At 40.6% G+C, this 18,282-nt stretch overlaps 1 protein-coding gene across 2 annotated transcripts in view; it reads left to right on the top strand.

The window, feature by feature from the left end:
- FAT3 (FAT atypical cadherin 3) overlaps positions 1-18,282 on the top strand; it is a 346,791-nt gene that overhangs the window by 246,165 nt on the left and 82,344 nt on the right. For both annotated transcript variants that reach the window (XM_068425515.1, XM_068425513.1), the window contains exons 7-9: positions 4,524-4,799; positions 6,379-6,589; positions 10,649-14,722. In XM_068425515.1, coding sequence (XP_068281616.1) covers positions 4,524-4,799; positions 6,379-6,589; positions 10,649-14,722 — 4,561 coding nt within the window. The remainder of the gene's footprint in view (positions 1-4,523; positions 4,800-6,378; positions 6,590-10,648; positions 14,723-18,282) is intronic.

Raw genomic sequence — 18,282 nt, 5'->3', positions numbered from 1 at the left:
GCTTTAACTGTGGGAAATAGGAAGTGAGCAGGGAGAAGCAAATCTTTTATAGTGAGGCGCTTGTTCAGACTATAAATTAGGCTCTGCACAATGGAAGCAGAAGGAGGCAAGCCTGCCTTTCTGGAGCCTGCGACGTGCTGGAAAAGATATGAGCTTTCAAGGATAACCGGGCAGAGACTGCTTTGCTGCATATTTGCTTTACGAGCATGGAAAAAAGACTTGCCTCTAATGTTTGTCTATGAAAAGTGGTTTAATCAGTAACCTTGCACAGTCCTCAGCAAAGAGGAATCCCTATTTAGCAGCAAACAAGTAGTAAACATTTCCATTCATCACCTTTCAGAGATGTGTTGGGAAACTTTTAAAGCCTGTCTTTGATTTTACACAATGGGTATTGTTACAGCTTAACACCCCAGGCACCTACGCAATAATAAAGGATATTTATGCAACACAGCTCATTCTTGCCATATCTTCTGTTTGAAAATAAATATGAGGAAAGTATTAAATTACACATGCACTGTGAGTCTTTGAGTCGCTTCAGTAGGTTAACACTTGATTTTAGATGAAAGATGTGCTGTAGACTGGCTAAAGCTTAAGGCTTCAAGGAACAGAGTGCTGACCCTTTTGAAGTCAATGAGACATTTGCCAGTACTACCAAGATTTTATGCCTAAGTTTGGCACCTGTTAAATGAATTTGAGTAACTTTCCTCATATTAACGATCTGGTGGAATTCGGCTTTCTCAATTTCACATGTGTTTGTAGGATCAAGTTTTCCGTGAGCCTGGTGTTCGTGTCAGTGTAACATTTTTCCATTATTAAAGGAAAATATTGCCCCTTCTTTTTAAGTAACACCTTACTAGAAGTCATCCTGCTGGAGCAGGAAATCTTCTGCATAGGAAGGTGGCATTTTAAGGTGACTTAATAAAAGTGGGGTGGCTCAAAAATAAACCTAAGGATGCAGCCCCGAACTTCTTCCCCAACTTTGCCACTGCACTTCTTGGGTGGTTAGTAATTACCAAATGACTTTGGTAAGTCATTTAATCTTGCTATCAGGCAGTGTTTTCCTGTGCAAAGGATGGGGATAACAGTCACTTGCTCCTCCAAAGTGCTGTAAGGACGGCAGGATTAATATCTATTTAAAATGGCACTTAAGTTCCCTTTTATTTTACCGGGTTTTGTTTCAGGTAGCTCCCAAGACAGTTAAATTTTTAAGAACATAAAAGAGTTCCATTTTCTCCTTTTCCATAGCTTGTGGGTTTAATAGAGCTCTGTATAATCAGTATTCCCATATATAATCTAACTTCCTTTTGTTGCAAGGAAAATCCACCCCCCTATAGTAAAGGAGAGACCATAATGTTAAAATTACAGTTGACTCTCAGGAATTTTGAGGGACAGCTGACAAAAATTAGGAATACTCTTAGCTTCTTTAATAGAAGAAGTTGTGAATCAATAATGATCTCTTTATTCATTAGCATCTCTAACCCACTGCCTTCCATCTCCAGATGGAAGTGGCTGTTGAAATGCAGAGTATGTAATAAATAACATGTATTTCAATGTGGATCACTTGATAAATCATTAAAATACTGTCATCTCTGGGGAGGAAGATGCTTGCCACTTAAAAAGGCACTTGATCAGTTTTACAGTAAATATGAAGAAAAAGAAAAGTTCTTTTCTGGAAACTCTCAAAGCAGTTTTAAGTGTACAGTTCCCCATAAGTTTGATGACCAGAGGACCCCAATTTTTTTATCTTTTCCCCTCTCCGTGCCTGCCACTCCCCAAGCATCATCATGGTCCATATCTGTGTGTCAGGGCATTAGCTTACACCTTTTTCAGTGGGAAGAAATGCTGCTTTGTGAATCCACACTGTATTTTCCACAGTCTCATGGCTTACCCTTGGTTTCTGACGCTGATCCAGTCCCACCCTGTTTAGTTTATGCAGTCTAGTGATGGCATAAATCACGGAGCCGTGGCTTGCACAGTCACGGTGCAAGCTTTGTGGTGGATAAAGCTTTATGCCCTCCTCTGCTTTCCCAATTTGCCAGTGATCCCAAAAGAACATTAGATATAATGGGAAGTAAACCCCGGCACTGGGGTGATCACACACCATGGAAACAAAGCAGTATGTCACCACTGTAGCAGTAACTTTAAGACACATTGATGTGCATCTCTACATTTTTTTTTTTTCTTACAATGCCTGCATTGAGCTTGCAGACAGCAATGTTAAAAACAAATTCACACATACAAGCCTCTCCCCTACATGGCAGCTTACTTGTTCAAGGTAAACAATGATGTACTAGCATCAGCAGAATCAAAACACTGTTGGTATCTTCAATCAAATCCATCCAAAATGGTACATAACAAAATTTTAGACCACTAATTAAAAGTAAAATGAAATAGTTTTCTTGTTGTCTGTGTTATTTTACAGCAGTAAAATAATCGAGCCATGTTACAGTGGTACCTTGCAAGGACTGTGAGTATCAAAACTGCTTGAGAAGATGTCTTTAAGTGTTAAATACTGGCAATCAGATTATCCCCAACTCAGATTGCTTCAGTGTCTCTTCCTTACAATAACAAAAGTGTTTCAGCACTGGCTCTGTGTCCCACTGGAGTAGAGTTGAAGTCTTTCATTTTTCCCTCAAGCTTTCTTTTATATGTTACAACTCGTTTCTTCACAAATTTTTCAGATGTGAGTTTGGCTTTTTTTCCCCTCAGGCAGGTCAGAAACACACCTTGATATATTGTATAGCAACAACAAAAATATAAAAAGCTAAGTAACTCTTCGTCGTTATTATAGACCAGGAAATGTATATTTCCTCCCAATTTTATTGATATCTGTCCAAGGCTGAAGCATAACTTAGTATGGGCTTCACCCTGCTTCACTCGGATGTACCATAATCTGGTGAAAATTAAATCATATGGAATGCGCAGTTGAAGTCCTATGCCATTTAACTGACAGAGAATTTTATTTCAGCTGTCTTTTAAACAGTTCCCAGGCTAGTTCATTACAACTGCCACTTGCAATTGCTCATGTTCCTTCTGGTAACGTGTTCTACAAACTCTTCCAAATATCATGGAAATCTAAAGTTTCATTTCTTTCTGAGGCCAACATCTGTTTGTGCAATATTGCAGTAAAAATATAACTGTATTTTTCTTCTGTTAAGAAAGTGTGAATGAACAGGTCTTGATCAAGCAAAGTAATAAAATATTTGCTTAAAAAAAGAGCCAGGTACTTTTCAGAACAAAGAAAGTATCATGAGAGATGGATCAAGTCTCCAAGTCTTAGGGAAGAGTCCTGTGTGTGGCCTTTTCCATGTCGTTCATTGGACTATTTCTTATTTCAAAGCCTTTGAATAAAAAGATTGTTCCATTTCACTCACTGTAAAGTTAGGTGTGTGCTTTCACAGGTGTATTCTGCAAAAGGTACTTTTTGTTTCCAGTACTGATAAAGAGGCAACTCTTTGCATTGCCTCTTTCAGTATTACGTAGTTTGTCAAGGGTTTTGCTGCCACGCTGTCCAAAGTAATCTATAGCATACAAAGTCTGGAAAGCAAATTTTCTCCAGGGAGTGACTCCTCCAATGGTGAAAAACACAAAACCTGTCGAACAGCAAAGCTTGGAAAATAGTGATTCTTATTACCAGGGACAGCTTGTGAGATATTGAAATGGGTGTAATAGGCAGCAACAGCAGCATCCTGGCTGCCTTCCCCTTCTCCAAGTTTCTTTAGGGGTCAATACCGAGGTTTTAAAGACAGACTTGAAGCAAATGGCACAGCATTCATTCACATTTTTAGCAGCCGTCCTTCCATTTGTAAACTGCAACAGAAGAGAGGCAAATAGCTGTTCAAGGGGAAAGTGAATTAGTTGGCAATAAAGACAACCACCAGTGGCAAAGCTGCATATTGATCTGTGTAGGGTGGGCTTGCATGGTCATGAGGTCGTGTCTCCTGTTCTTGCCTCACCAAGTGTCGCCGTTCCTAACACAGCCTAAGATGTGACAGCAACTTGGAAGTCTCCTCTGCTGTCACAATTTGACACTGCTAGTACTTCCCAACACAATATATTGGGCAGAAAATAACACAGGATTTAACCAAATCTTGATTTTATAAAAAGCAGATTTAAGTAACATGAAAAGGGTTCTTTTATAGCCATATTAATAGTAAAGGGGAAAGGAAATCCCATAATAGCTCTAGAAGTCTCTTGTAACGAGCGCAGTTACAAGGGACGACAAAACCTTTCCTATGGCCATGATAGGAATATTTTCCAATCTGCAGATACTGAAAATATGGACTTCTTTGTCAGACTCTGAGTAGGTCTTATAATTAGGGTCATTTTGCCTCCAAAGTCATATCCTTACTATTTCTTTTGATCTGAACAGTAAGCATTTAATATTAAATGATGTTTCTCAGCCCACCATAGAGCAGCATAACATCATCAGCCATCTAAAGTAAATTACATTTCTCTAGGTGCCTATTCAGTAACTGTCTAGTCTTTAATAACTTCAAATGTTTTTCTTTTATTAACTATAGGTCCTTATAAAAGTGTTGGATAACAATGATAATGGCCCAGAATTCTCTCACCCAAGTTACGATGTCACCATTTCGGAAGACATCCTCCCTGATACTGAAATTCTGCAAATTGAAGCTGTAGACAGAGATGAAAAGCATAAGTTGAGCTACACTATTCACAGCAGCATCGATACAGTCAGCATGAGAAAATTCAGAATCGATCCCAGCACTGGGGTGCTCTATACTGCTGAGAGATTAGACCACGAAGCTCAAGATAAGCACATCCTTAATGTCATGGTAAGAATGCAATGTTCACTTGGCTCAGGACACAACCCCTGCTGCTTCAGGTGCATATGTGTCTTAGTCTTTGCATTAGCAAAGGACTCTTAGTGCAGTAAGTAGTCATTCATTTCATCTTGCCTGCCCCGCTGTGTATTTATTTTACATTTTTTTATTTGGGAATTTGGGGAAACTTACTGTGAATTATTTGTATGTAATATGGTATGATTTGCTGTCTCAAGGGAGAGCAAGCAGGAAATTATTTGATCTTTTGACATCTGGTCCTCTCACTCAAGGTAATTTTCAGAGTTTCTGAAGTGAGGCTGAAAGTTGAGAAGTTATTCACAGGGAGATAACTGCTTTCTTGCCATAGAGAATGCTACAGCCTTTCTGAATACAAGCCTCGTTTATAGTTTACTTTTATGCACTTATTTCAGTACATAAGTTGTTGGTATACAAAATAGCTTTCAGGTACATTTTCAAATGTTTGGGTATACAGAAAAAAATAATTACCATTTTTTTCTCAGTGTGCCTAAATTACAGAACATAGGTCTGTCTGTTTTCAAGTGAAGGTTGTATATTATTGACTGGAGGTTAATAAAAGAAATAATCTATGTTAGTTTAAACTTTGTAGTCCACTGTTTTCTTTAACCAGAAGAGATCTTTGAAGGAACAGCTCATAACATGCTAGGTACAGGGCCATCTCTGTGCAGGGGAGCGCAGGAATCAGAGAGCTGCTACGAGATCCAGTGAGCAGGAGCTGAGTGGGTTCTCAGCTCACAGTGTGACAAGATGCAAGTCTTCTAGAAGCAAGCTAAGAAATAAATATAAACTGAAGCACAGAGAGGCAAGCTGACAGAGTTCATTCCCCCATGCTTGTGTTTGATCTCCACCTGATACAGTAAGGGTTTTGTTCTACTTATGGAGAGCCAAACTTTTGGGGATCATGTTGCCAGGATTATCTGTGTAGCATGCTGCGATCTTTAGTATGAGGTTGAGAGAGGTTCAATAAATGATAACTCTGTTGGGCGTGCTCAGCACTTAAGGTAATTCCTACTGTTTACTATTGGTATCATCATCTTCAAACAGGAATGTACATATATAATGATGCAAAAGTCCATTGGCAGCTACAAGTGCTAGATTGACACAACTGACCATAGTGGGCAAAATTGTTTGTAGTTCTTTGAAAGAAGGAACAATGGGCAAAGTATGTTTGCCTCTATGCTGTAAAGCAGGGATTGGCAGGGCAAAGGCATGACCATTTAGTATGTATTAAAAAAAAGGAATTTCTTGCAAACCTAAAACCAAATTTAAGATGTCATGTGGTTGCCACTTTAAAAATTCATATCACGATGATTAGGTGCCATGCATTTTTTCACAGGTGAAAAAAAAAAGTCTCTAAGCTCTTCCTGTTTCTTTAATTTTACTATGTACCATCTTGCATGTGAATGTTTTTAGACTGTTCTTTGGGACAAATGGATTTTTTTATTACTTTATATTAAATAGAACTGAATGTATTATTAGCACTCAGATGACTAATATTTATGAAGTTTTACTAGATGGATATCAAGTTGTTTATTATATACTTGTTCTATAGGTCCGAGATCAAGAATTCCCTTATAGAAGAAACCTGGCCAGAGTCATCATAAATGTGGAAGACTCCAATGACCACAGTCCGTACTTCACCAGCCCATTGTACGAAGCCTCGGTGTTTGAATCAGCAGCAGTTGGATCAGCAGTCTTGCAGGTCACGGCTTTGGACAAAGATAAAGGAGAAAACTCAGAGCTTATCTACACTATTGAAGCAGGTTAGGACAGAGGCTGAAAATGTAGCATCATGATTCATGCCGTACACAGAGCAGTGCTGTGATGGTTGTCCGTCTTGACATACAACTCAGCTTCTTTGGTCTGCCCTCCCCTGTAGAGTTGGGCAAAGGAGACACGTTCTTGTTGTCTGTTTCTTATTTTGAAGCTACGATACCCAAAACCTCTCAAAACAGAACCTCATTCACGTTCACTAGATGGCTATAGAGCCTTTTACCTCTAAGTCATTGGTTCAAAACCATCACAGAAGATAGTTATTGAAAGCTACAGCCAGTGGCTTATTTTCAGGTTGCTGGCTTCAGTCTAGTACACAGTGGATCTTCCATAAACAAATGCCACCACAGCTGGTACGTCCTGGCATCTTTGCCAATATTCAGATTAGAAGAGTGTGGAGACTTAACACCAGGGCTATGCTAAAAACTTCTGCCAGCAGAGCTGTAGCAGTTTAGTGGCACAAGGTCTCTTGAAACTAAGGGAGGGCATGGTGATACCAGATTAAAATTGCTTTTGCTGTTAAGATGTAGATATTTACATTCACCACATAATCTGTACCAACAAAAGCATTCCTCTGCTGGCATAACAGCATTTTCATGAGAAATTTGCATTACCTGTGCCACACATGCAAGTGAATATAACTTTCTCTGACTCTTACGGACCTAAAGTTAAGAATTATCTCTGAGATAAGTCATTAACATATATACAAGAGGGGTGCCTGGAAAAAGAGAGAAGAAAGTAGAAATTTATAACCTTTGTATTTTTTTAAAGTTTAATTTCTACTTTTTATATTTTTTTTAGTAATATGAGGTCCCTTCCAATCCCTAACATTCTGTGATTCTGTGAATCTTTCCATTGTAATAATAGCAAAACTTGAAACCTATATTGCCCTAAAAAGAAGTCTCATGTACTGCAGATTGTCTCCATATAAATCAGATCACAAGCCTTTCCCAGCATTAGGCTCTGATCCTACAGGACCATTATTTATCACTATATTATTATAAAGACTTGTCACTAGCTAGGATGGCTTACATCAATTAGGAACAGGCTAAATGACAAAAAATAAGTAATGGAATAAGAATATCTACACCATCTCATATTGATTTAACTTCATATAGTTCAAGCTCACACCTTAAATTAAGCTGATGTAACCTGAAGCTTAGAGAAGACCCAAGGAACCTTTTCTGTCATTACCCTGTATGCTCTGTGGATGTAGAGTCTCCTAAGCAAACCAGGAGGTGAAGTCCTTTGCAGCTAAAAGTGCTGAACGTAGACCTTTGTGATCCTACAAAGATCTTAGCACTACAAAACAAATATTTCCTTTATGCGCTGCATCTGGTTTTACCGGTTATTTTTCAGTATTCTGCAGTGGCCTTTATCTTAGATCAGGGAAAATTTACACATGCCCAGGCAGGACAACACTGCCTTACAGAATGAACTCTGAGCAGTTTTGGTGCCTGCTATGCAAAAAAGATGTGGACAGGCTGGAGAGGGTCCAGAGAAGGGCCACAAAGATGGTCACAGGACGTGGAAGCCTGCCATATGAGGAAAGGCTGAGAGAACTGGGTTTGTTTAGCCTTGAGAAAAGAAGGCTTAGGGGAGACCTTATCACCATGTTCCAGTATTTAAAGGGTGGCTACAAAGAAGATGGAGACTCCCTTTTTACAAGGAGTCACATTGAAAAGACGAGGGGAAATGGGTACAAGTTACTCTTGGGGACATTCCGATTGGACACAAGACGAAAATTTTTCACAATGAGAACAATCATCCATTGGAATAATCTCCCCGGGGAAGTGGTGGATTCCCCAACATTGGACACTTTTAAGATTCATCTGGGCAGGGTGCTGGGCCGTCTTGTCTAGTCTGTACTTTTGCCAAGAAAGGTTGGACCAGATGATCCTGGAGGTCCCTTCCAACCTGGTATTCTGTGATTCAGACCAGATCACGTTCCTGGGGCAGTTTTTCAAGACTGTTCCCAGCTTTTTCTTGACACCATGTTAATATTATGGGCTCCAAGCCAATCACCTATAGGTGCAACCACAATGTAAAGAGCAACCTGATATGCTAGGAGTGTGGCTCCCATAAACAGGTAATAGAATGATACATAATTCAGGCAGAAAAATATGGTGATTAGAAAGGATGCTTTAGCTACTAGGTGGTCCTTTTTTTAGTTTGCATGTTTTTCTCCTTCCTAGAGTCTCTCTCATCCATTACAGCCTGTTTCTGTTTTGTTCTGAGCCCTCCCTGCAGTGTCAGACTTCAAACTTCCATTTACTATATGCCACGCACCCCCCTCCAGTTCCATTATCCACAGATGTTCCAATCCCAGATGCATCAAAATTCAGTCTTCTGCTGCTGTGGTTTCTGTGGTCCATAAAATCTGTGCAGTTGAGGATACTAATTTTAACTGCAGCATTCAGATTGTATACGGCCCTTTCATTCAGGGGAATTACTTGCATCACCTTACAAGTGAAGAGAGCAATTGGTAAAGAAAGTAGCTTTTGTGTCATTTCATAAGAAATTCCTAAAGGAGAAGAACCAGCTCTGGCCTTACATGAGGCAGTCAATGGCTAAAAATTATTTGTATTAGGAAGCACTGACAAAATAACTGCAGCAGCATTTGCAGTGTCTGCAAATGTGACAGATACTGTGATCTTTATGAGAATTTGTAGCTCTGGCAGAATCTCAGCTCCTCAGTGAATAGCACAATTTTTGTTTTAGCTAGTTGAGTAAACTACTGATCTGAAAGGATGGATATAAATAGAAAGCCACTACCAGTATTGAACTACCTACAGTAGTATGTAGCTTAAATTAGCCTCCAAGCCCCAGAATTTACAACAGGTAGCAAATCACATCTTAAAAATAGATTACATTAATTCACTTCATTTAGGATTCTATGTATTTGGTATTCCAGCTACAATTTTCACATGTACTGCTTTGTGCACAGCACCCGTAACAATCACCATTAAAGGAAAATCTCTTGTTTATCACCAGTTACCTGAGACATATTTCTCTCCAGGTCATGGATGGATGCTTGACTGTAGATTGGAAGCAGTTCTAGCTTTTAAAGTGTAAATTACAATAGCAGGAACATGTAATAATGATTGGAATTGCTATAACTTAGTACATGCTCTTTGTATTTTGAATCAAATTCAGAAAGTGAGTCTGTGTGCTTACACATGCCATATACACACAAAGCATCCTATACTTTAAGCAGGTGCTCAAGGCACCAGCAAATACGGATTGCCTAATAGAGGTGATCTCTAATTGCACAGTAGGGATATGTATCAACAGTTTTAAATGTCTTGTTAAAGAAGAGGTTGGCAAAAAGACTAAAAGAAAATAAGGCCCCAAAGAAGGTCCTTGATCCAAACTCACTGTTTTCACCTTTATGCAGTCAGCGATATCCCTGCTTTCATGTTATAACAGACATTTCATGACATTTTCTGCTAAACCTCATTCATCTAGATTCATCCTCCTCAGAGATCATACGATAAACCTTTGTGCCACAAGATACTTGAATTTCTTTTCTGTGCTATTTGTTCTGTTTCGTTTTTCTAAATGCCACTTTAACCTTTTTACATTCAGTTCTTTGAGTCTTGAACTACTGTAATCTTCTCTACGGTTGCTTAATTTCTCCTTCAGTTAAGAGCCTGAGTTGTTATCCATTTGTCATGTAATTGGCTTGTTAGCCTCTGATCTAGTTTCTTTGCCTTAGGTGTACACGTATTTGACTAATGCCCATAATTTAGGGATGCTTTTTCCTACTTCAGCAGGAGTAATGTACATGCAGCATTTGCTCAGACGTTGATACTCAGAATCAAGACATAGATAGCAGCACCTGAGTTTCTGAAGTTTTGAACACCTACACCATCGACTGAGATGCCTGATTTTTAGCAAGGAAGGCTGGAAGGCCCTTTAGAATTAGTTGTTTTGGTTTTTTTTTCAGTAACTGCCTTTAACAAATTGCATCTAATTGCTCCTGGTTTAAATTATCATTAAGTGCATTGTATTTCATTTCTAATTTGCTTTCAATATTTGTGTTTTAGGAAATACGGGAAACACATTCAAGATTGAACCAGTTTTGGGGATCATTACATTACTGAAGGAGCCAGACTTAACCACAATGGGACAGTTTGTTTTGTCAGTCAAAGTAACTGATCAAGGTTCTCCACCGCTGTCTGCAACAGCAATTGTGCGGATATCTGTGACGATGGCAGATAACTCCCACCCTAAGTTCACTCTCAAAGAATACCAAGCAGAGGTTAATGAAAATGTGGGATTTGGCACTTCTGTCATCTCCCTCTCTGCAATCAGTCAGTCCACGTTAGTTTATGAGGTTAAAGATGGCAATGTGGATGGAGTCTTCACTATAAACCCATATTCTGGAGTGATCACCAGTCAAAAGGCCCTTGATTATGAACGTGCTTCCTTCTATCAGCTCATTGTACAGGCAACAAATATGGCAGGCATGGCATCAAATGCCACTGTGAACATTCAGATTGTTGATGAAAATGATAACCCACCAGTTTTTCTCTTCTCCCAGTACTCCGGCAGCATAAGCGAAGCTGCTCCTGTAAATAGCATAGTCCGGAGTGCGAATAACAGTCCCCTCGTGATACGTGCCACTGATGCTGACAGCAACCAGAATGCTTTGCTTGTGTACCAGATTGTTGAATCTACTGCAAAAAAGTATTTCACGGTAGATTCCAGCACAGGTGCAATCAGAACAATTGCAAATTTAGATCACGAAACAATAGCCCACTTCCACTTCCACGTGCATGTTAGAGACAGTGGGAATCCCCAGCTTACAGCAGAGAGCCCGGTTGAAGTGACCATTGAGGTAACTGATGTCAATGACAACCCACCAGTCTTCAGCCAGGCCGTATTTGAGACAGTCTTGCTCCTGCCCACGTATGTTGGTGTTGAGGTTCTCAAAGTCAAGGCTACAGACCCAGATTCAGAGATCCCTCCTGAACTAACATACAGTCTAACTGAAGGCAATATGGACCATTTTTTAATTGATTCAAGCACAGGAGTGCTCACCATTAAAAACAATAGCCTCTCCAAAGACCATTATATGCTAATAGTAAGAGTATCTGATGGGAAATTTTATAGCACTGCTATGGTGACAATAATGGTAAAAGAAGCTATGGATAGTGGGCTCCATTTCACACAAAATTTTTATTCCACTTCTATCTCAGAAAACAGGACCAACATCACAAAGATCGCTGTGGTGAATGCGGTTGGTAACCACCTCAATGAGCCTTTGAAATACAGTATATTAAACCCAGGCAACAAATTTAAAATCAAATCCACCTCAGGAGTCATTCAGACAACCGGCATACCCTTCGATAGAGAGGAACAAGAGCTGTATGAGTTGGTGGTGGAAGCAAGCCGTGAACTAGATCACCTTCGTGTCGCTCGAGTGGTGGTGAGGGTTTACATTGAGGACATAAATGACAATGCCCCAGTGTTCGTAGGGCTCCCATACTATGCTGCTGTGCAAGTCGATGCTGAGCCTGGTACCCTGATATATCGAGTGACGGCTATTGACAAAGATAAGGGTGAAAATGGTGAGGTGTCATATCTTCTGAAGGAAGACTATGGACATTTTGAAATTGATAGAGGAACTGGCAGCGTCACTTTAAAAGAAGCCTTCAATTCTGATTTATCTAATATAGAGTATTTGGTTGTCATTCTTGCAAAAGATGGTGGTAACCCGTCGTTGTCTGCTTCAGTAGAGCTCCCCATTACTATTGTTAACAAAGCGATGCCTGTATTTGACAAGCCCTTCTATACAGCTTCTGTGAATGAAGATGTAGAAATGCACACGCCAATTTTAAGCATAAATGCAACCAGTCCAGAAGGCCAGGGTATCATTTATATCATTGTTGATGGAGATCCCTACAACCAGTTTAATATCGACTTTGATACTGGAGTTCTGAGTGTCATCAGCCCACTGGACTATGAAATAAATTCTCTTTTCAAGTTGGTGGTGCGAGCCAGCGATGCCCTCACTGGCGCTCGAGCTGAGGTCACTGTGGACTTGATCATTAATGATGTGAATGATAATCCTCCAGTTTTTGATCATACGGCTTATAATGCTACTTTGTCTGAAGCATCTTTGATTGGGACTCCTGTACTGCAGGTTGTTGCTATTGATGCTGACTCTGACAATAACAGGATTGTGCAGTATCAGATAGTCCAGGACACCTTTAACAGCACAGACTATTTCCATATAGACAGCACCAGTGGGCTAATTCTGACAGCCCGGATGCTGGATCATGAACTCATACAGCAGTGCAGCTTGAAAGTCAGAGCAACCGATAATGGGTTCCCACCACTAAGCAGTGAGGTTCTTGTTAGTATCTCAATAACAGACATGAATGACAACCCTCCAGTTTTTAACCAGTTGATATATGAATCGTATGTGAGTGAACTGGCACCTCGGGGTCATTTTGTTACTTGTGTCCAAGCCTCTGATGCCGACAGCTCTGATTTTGATAGACTGGAGTACAGCATCTTATCAGGAAACGATCGGACCAATTTTATTATGGACAGCAAGAGTGGTGTTATCACGCTTTCCAACCATCGGAAACAGAGAATGGAGCCCATGTACAGCCTAAATGTCTCTGTGTCAGACGGGCTGTTCACCAGCACAGCTCAGGTGCACATACAGATCCTTGGGGCCAACCTCTACAGCCCTGTGTTTTCGCAGAGCGTTTACGTTGCAGAGGTTAGAGAAAACGCTGCTCCTGGAACTAAGGTAATCCATGTGAAGGCAACAGATGGGGATTCAGGTGTATACGGCCAGATAAGCTACTCCATAATAAATGACTTTGCCAAGGACCGATTTCTGATTGATAGCAATGGGCAGATTCTGACAACTGAGAGGTTAGACCGGGAGAACCCGCTGGAAAGTGATATCGGTCTATTTTTGAGAGCCCTCGATGGAGGTGGCAGGACTACATTTTGCACTGTGAGAGTGATAGTAGTGGATGAGAATGACAACGCTCCCCAGTTTATGACAGTCGAATACAGAGCAAGTGTCAAAGCAGATGTTGGGAAAGGTTACTTGGTGACCCAAGTGCAAGCAGTAGATCCAGATGATGGAGTCAATTCCAGAATTACCTATTCGCTGTATAGTGAGGCTTCCGTTTCAGTAGCTGATCTGCTTGAAATAGATCCAGACAATGGATGGATGGTCACCAAGGGTAGCTTTAACCAACTGAAAAACACAGTTCTGTCATTCTTTGTCAAAGCAGTTGATGGGGGCATTCCTGTAAAACATTCCCTCATTCCTGTCTACATCCATGTTTTACCTCCAGAAACTATTTTGCCTTCCTTTTCTCAACCCCAGTATTCTTTTACCATAGCAGAAGACACCCTCATAGGTAGTACCATTGACATTCTGCATGTTTTGCCTAATCAGGGTGCTTTGTATAGCACAGTTAATGGTGAGCTGACTGAGCACAACAAAGATGGGGTTTTCATCATAGAGCAAGACACAGGGCTCATAAAACTGGATAAGAGACTTGATCATGAGACAAATCCTGCATTTCACTTCAAAGCTGCAGCCACCATTCAATTAGACAAAGTAGACATTGTGTTAACTGTGGATGTGGAGGTTAAGGTATTGGATGTGAATGACAACAAGCCTGTGTTTGAAACAGCTAGCTATGATGCAATAATAATGGAAGGGATGCCCATAGGAACAAAACTTATGCAAGTTAAAGCGATTGATGCAGACTCAAGTGCAAATGGACAGGTCACATATACACTTGCAGTGGAATCAGAGCTGGACAAGATCACAGAAGCGTTCACCATTGATAGCAACAGTGGCTGGATCAGCACACTGAAGGATCTGGACCATGAAAAGGATCCTGCTTTCACTTTTGCAGTGGTGGCCTCAGATCTGGGGGAAGCTTTATCCTTGTCGTCAACCACCTTGGTCTCAGTCACTGTAACAGATATAAATGATAATGCACCCGTCTTTGAACATGAAGTGTACAGAGGGTCCGTGAAGGAGAGTGACCCTCCAGGGGAAGTTGTGGCTGTTCTTAGCACCTGGGATGAAGACACATCTGATGTCAATCGACAAGTTAGCTACCATATTACAGGTAAGAAAAAACTTGCATGCTTTCTTCCCAGAATCAGCTTTACTGCAGAACTGTGCACGTGTCCAGTTTTAGGTGACCGTTTAGCAGGGTTCCAGCTAAATTGTCACTGTGAATCAGGCAATTGCATCTCTCTGATTTTTTTTTTTTAATTTGGATGGAATTTGCAGCAACTAGCAAACCTGAAAAGAGGGTAGGGAGCGTGTGTCTGTCTGGGTTATTTTCTCTCTAATTTCCAAGACTGATACTTCGTGATTTGCTGCAGTGCAATGTAGTGTGACCCATCAACCTATCATAATTGATGTGTCAGCTTGGAAACCATCATGACAGTGTTTCAACTAAGGGAAGAAGAACATTTTATTATTAGGGAGAAAACCCTTGCATTTCCAAGCATTTAAATTTTTTTTAAATAGCATTTTTCTTTTTGAGATACGAAAGTGCATGCAGGAGCCACTTTGGAATACCACTTTTTATGGGAAGGGGAAAGAAAAAAAGGAATTAATTTTATATTGTAAGGAGTGGAGGGATGCCATTTCTTATCGGCACTATTTCTGTCCAGGGAAATAGTAATCAACTTAGAAGGACTGGTTAGCTGCCGTGCATTGTTACATACAGCGTAAGGCAATTTCAATTACATTACTGACACATTTTTCAGTGTGGTAACATTGCTCTTTCCTATTGTGCTATATTTATTATCATTTTTTTCTCCTAGATTCAGACTGGCTTTTGTGTATGTTATTTTCTGCCTAAAGCTTGCATTGTCCAGCACATTTTGCTAGGGAACGACTTTCTCACTCTCCCCAACTTTCGCAGTCTGAGAGCTAATATTAATTACATAGTAATAACCACATTGTTGGGCAAATTCACGTTTTTCTCACTGGATAGGATTATAATTACACAAGACTGAATGTAAGTAGCAGGCTGTGGGCAAAAATGACCTAACTAACTGGATAACCGTTTGTATATTTTGCTCTGGAGAATAAAACTCCTTCATTAGTTCTCAAATTGGAAATGGCTGTGGGATGGTGTGTAGAGAAAGGCGTGATGTTCCAGTTAGCCATAGATTAACTGTGTTAACACATCAGAAGTAGCATCATTTTCAAAGCAGCCAGAGATTCATTCTGACAATTTTACATGAATAAAGTATAAAGGTTTTCAAAGACTATGTGTTTATAGCGTGACGTGTTGTGGGACATTAGAGGCAGAGGCAAATATAGTCTTGGGGGCAAAGCACAGAATTTGGAGGCTTTGAGCAAGGTGCATTAGCTGCCAGTGTCTCAGTTCCCACATATCAAAATGTACATAAAGTAGTGCGTCATCCTAGAGATTCTGTGATATTTGAAGGAGTTTGGGGATCCCAGTATAGGAAGTGCTGTAGGAAATGCAAACTCTTCGTGTTTGTAACACATATATGTTAGTGTACCGTGATCATTAGCTGAAGGTACTGTTTTTCTCTTTGTTCTGAAGTCTTTCAGTCATCTCTTATAATGAATTATGCTTTTAGTTACTTAATAATGTTTTCTTCACATCCATGTGCTGTTAATTTAACAAAAACTGGACTTTTGAATAATAGCTGTCATATGTGACTCAAAAATTATAGATCATTCTGTATCTTAATTTCTGTCACAGTTCAAAATAGTCAGATATTTTGCTGGTATTTTAGTTTTTGAAAACATTAGATGTCAAAGCCCAAAACTTTCTCCAATGCCCGCTGTAATGTTACTAAAGTGTATGAGCTCAGAAATTCCACTATTTTTGAATATACCCTTTGAATTTGGGAAATGCACATGGAGAAATTAGGTTCTTTTGATTAAAATGTCAAAACATTTTAAAGTATAGTTTAACTAACAAAATAGTCTGTTCACACTTTATCCCAAGTTGAGCTCAGGAGCTGCACTCTAATGTGGAATCAGATTAGCTAGATGATTTTATTCAAATGCTGTGGCTTTCTGGAGGCATTTTGAGCCATGGAAACTTCTGTGAATACAATAAACAAACTCTGAGGAAAAACAGAACACTGTCAAAAAGGGAAAAGAAAACAAATTATGAGAACGTGGATCCACCAAAACCAGCTTTGTGCAAATGCACTTGGAGAAAAGTAGCACATGGAAGTTATATGGAAGAAAATCATCATTTAGGAGATGAAAGAAACAAACATTCTAGGTTCAGATATGATCACTGAAAAGTCTTTTGCACTCTGTTGAAAAATACAAACACTTACTGTACTCTTCTGGTCAACTTTGAAAAGAGGTAGATAGATACATTCTGGTGGATAAATATGTATTCTGTTTTGAACTCCTTCGGTTTAGGATTGGTTTCCTTGATTACTGGCAAGTAGTTGCCATTTTCAAATCACAGAATCACAGAATCACAGAATCACAGAATGTTAGGGATTGGAAGGGACCTCGAAAGATCATCTAGTCCAATCCCCCTGCCGGAGCAGGATTGCCTAGACCATATCACACAGGAACACATCCAGGCGGGTTTTGAATGTCTCCAGAGAAGGAGACTCCACAACCTCTCTGGGTAGCCTGTTCCAGTGTTCAGTTACCCTCACCGTAAAGAAGTTTTTCCTCATATATATGTGGAACCTCCTGTGTTCCAGCTTGCACCCATTGCCCCTTGTCCAGTCAAGGGATGTCACTGAGAAGAGCCTGGCCCATCCTCATGACACTTGCCCTTTACATATTTATAAACATGAATGAGGTCACCCCTCAGTCTCCTCTTCTCTAAGCTAAAGAGACCCAGCTCCCTCAGCCTCTCCTCAGAAGGGAGATGTTCCACTCCCTTAATCATCTTCGTGGCTTTGCGCTGGACTCTCTCTAGCAGTTCCCTGTCCTTCTTGAACTGAGGGGCCCAGAACTGGACACAATATTCCAGATGCGGCCTCACCAGGGCAGAGTAGAGGGGGAGGAGAACCTCTCCTGACCTGCTAACCACACCCCTTCTAATACACGCCAGGATGCCATTGGCCTTCTTGGCCACAAGGGCACACTGCTGGCTCATGATCATCCTGCTGTCCACTAGGACCCCCAGGTCCCTTTCCCCTACGCTGCTCTCCAACAGGTCTGTCCCCAGCTTGTACTCATACATGGGGTTGTTCTTGCCCAGATGCAGGACTCTACACTTGCCCTTGTTATATTTCATTAAATTTCTCCCCACCCAACTCTCCAGCCTGTCTAGGTCTCTCTGAATGGCTGCGCAGCCTTCTGGTGTGTCAGCCACTCCTCCCAGTTTTGTGTCATCAGCGAACTTGCTGACAGTGCACTCTATTCCCTCATCCAAGTCATTAAGGAATATATTGAATAGTACTTGTCCCAGTACCGACCCTTGAGGGACTCCACTAGATACAGGCCTCCAACTGGACTCAGTCCCATTGACCACCACTCTCTGGCTTCTTTCCTTCAGCCAGTTCACAATCCACCTCACTACCCGATCATCCAGACCACACTTCCTCAGTTTAGCTGCAAGGATGCTGTGGGAGACCGTGTCAAACGCTTTACTGAAATCGAGATAGACCACATCCACAGCTTTACCATCATCTATCCACCGGGTTATGTCCT

This window comes from Nyctibius grandis, chromosome 2 (genome assembly GCF_013368605.1).
Source record: "Nyctibius grandis isolate bNycGra1 chromosome 2, bNycGra1.pri, whole genome shotgun sequence".
NCBI classification, from domain to species: Eukaryota; Metazoa; Chordata; class Aves; order Nyctibiiformes; family Nyctibiidae; genus Nyctibius; species Nyctibius grandis.
Note: the sequence above shows the minus strand (reverse complement) of the source record. Positions and strands in the feature narration are given on the sequence as shown.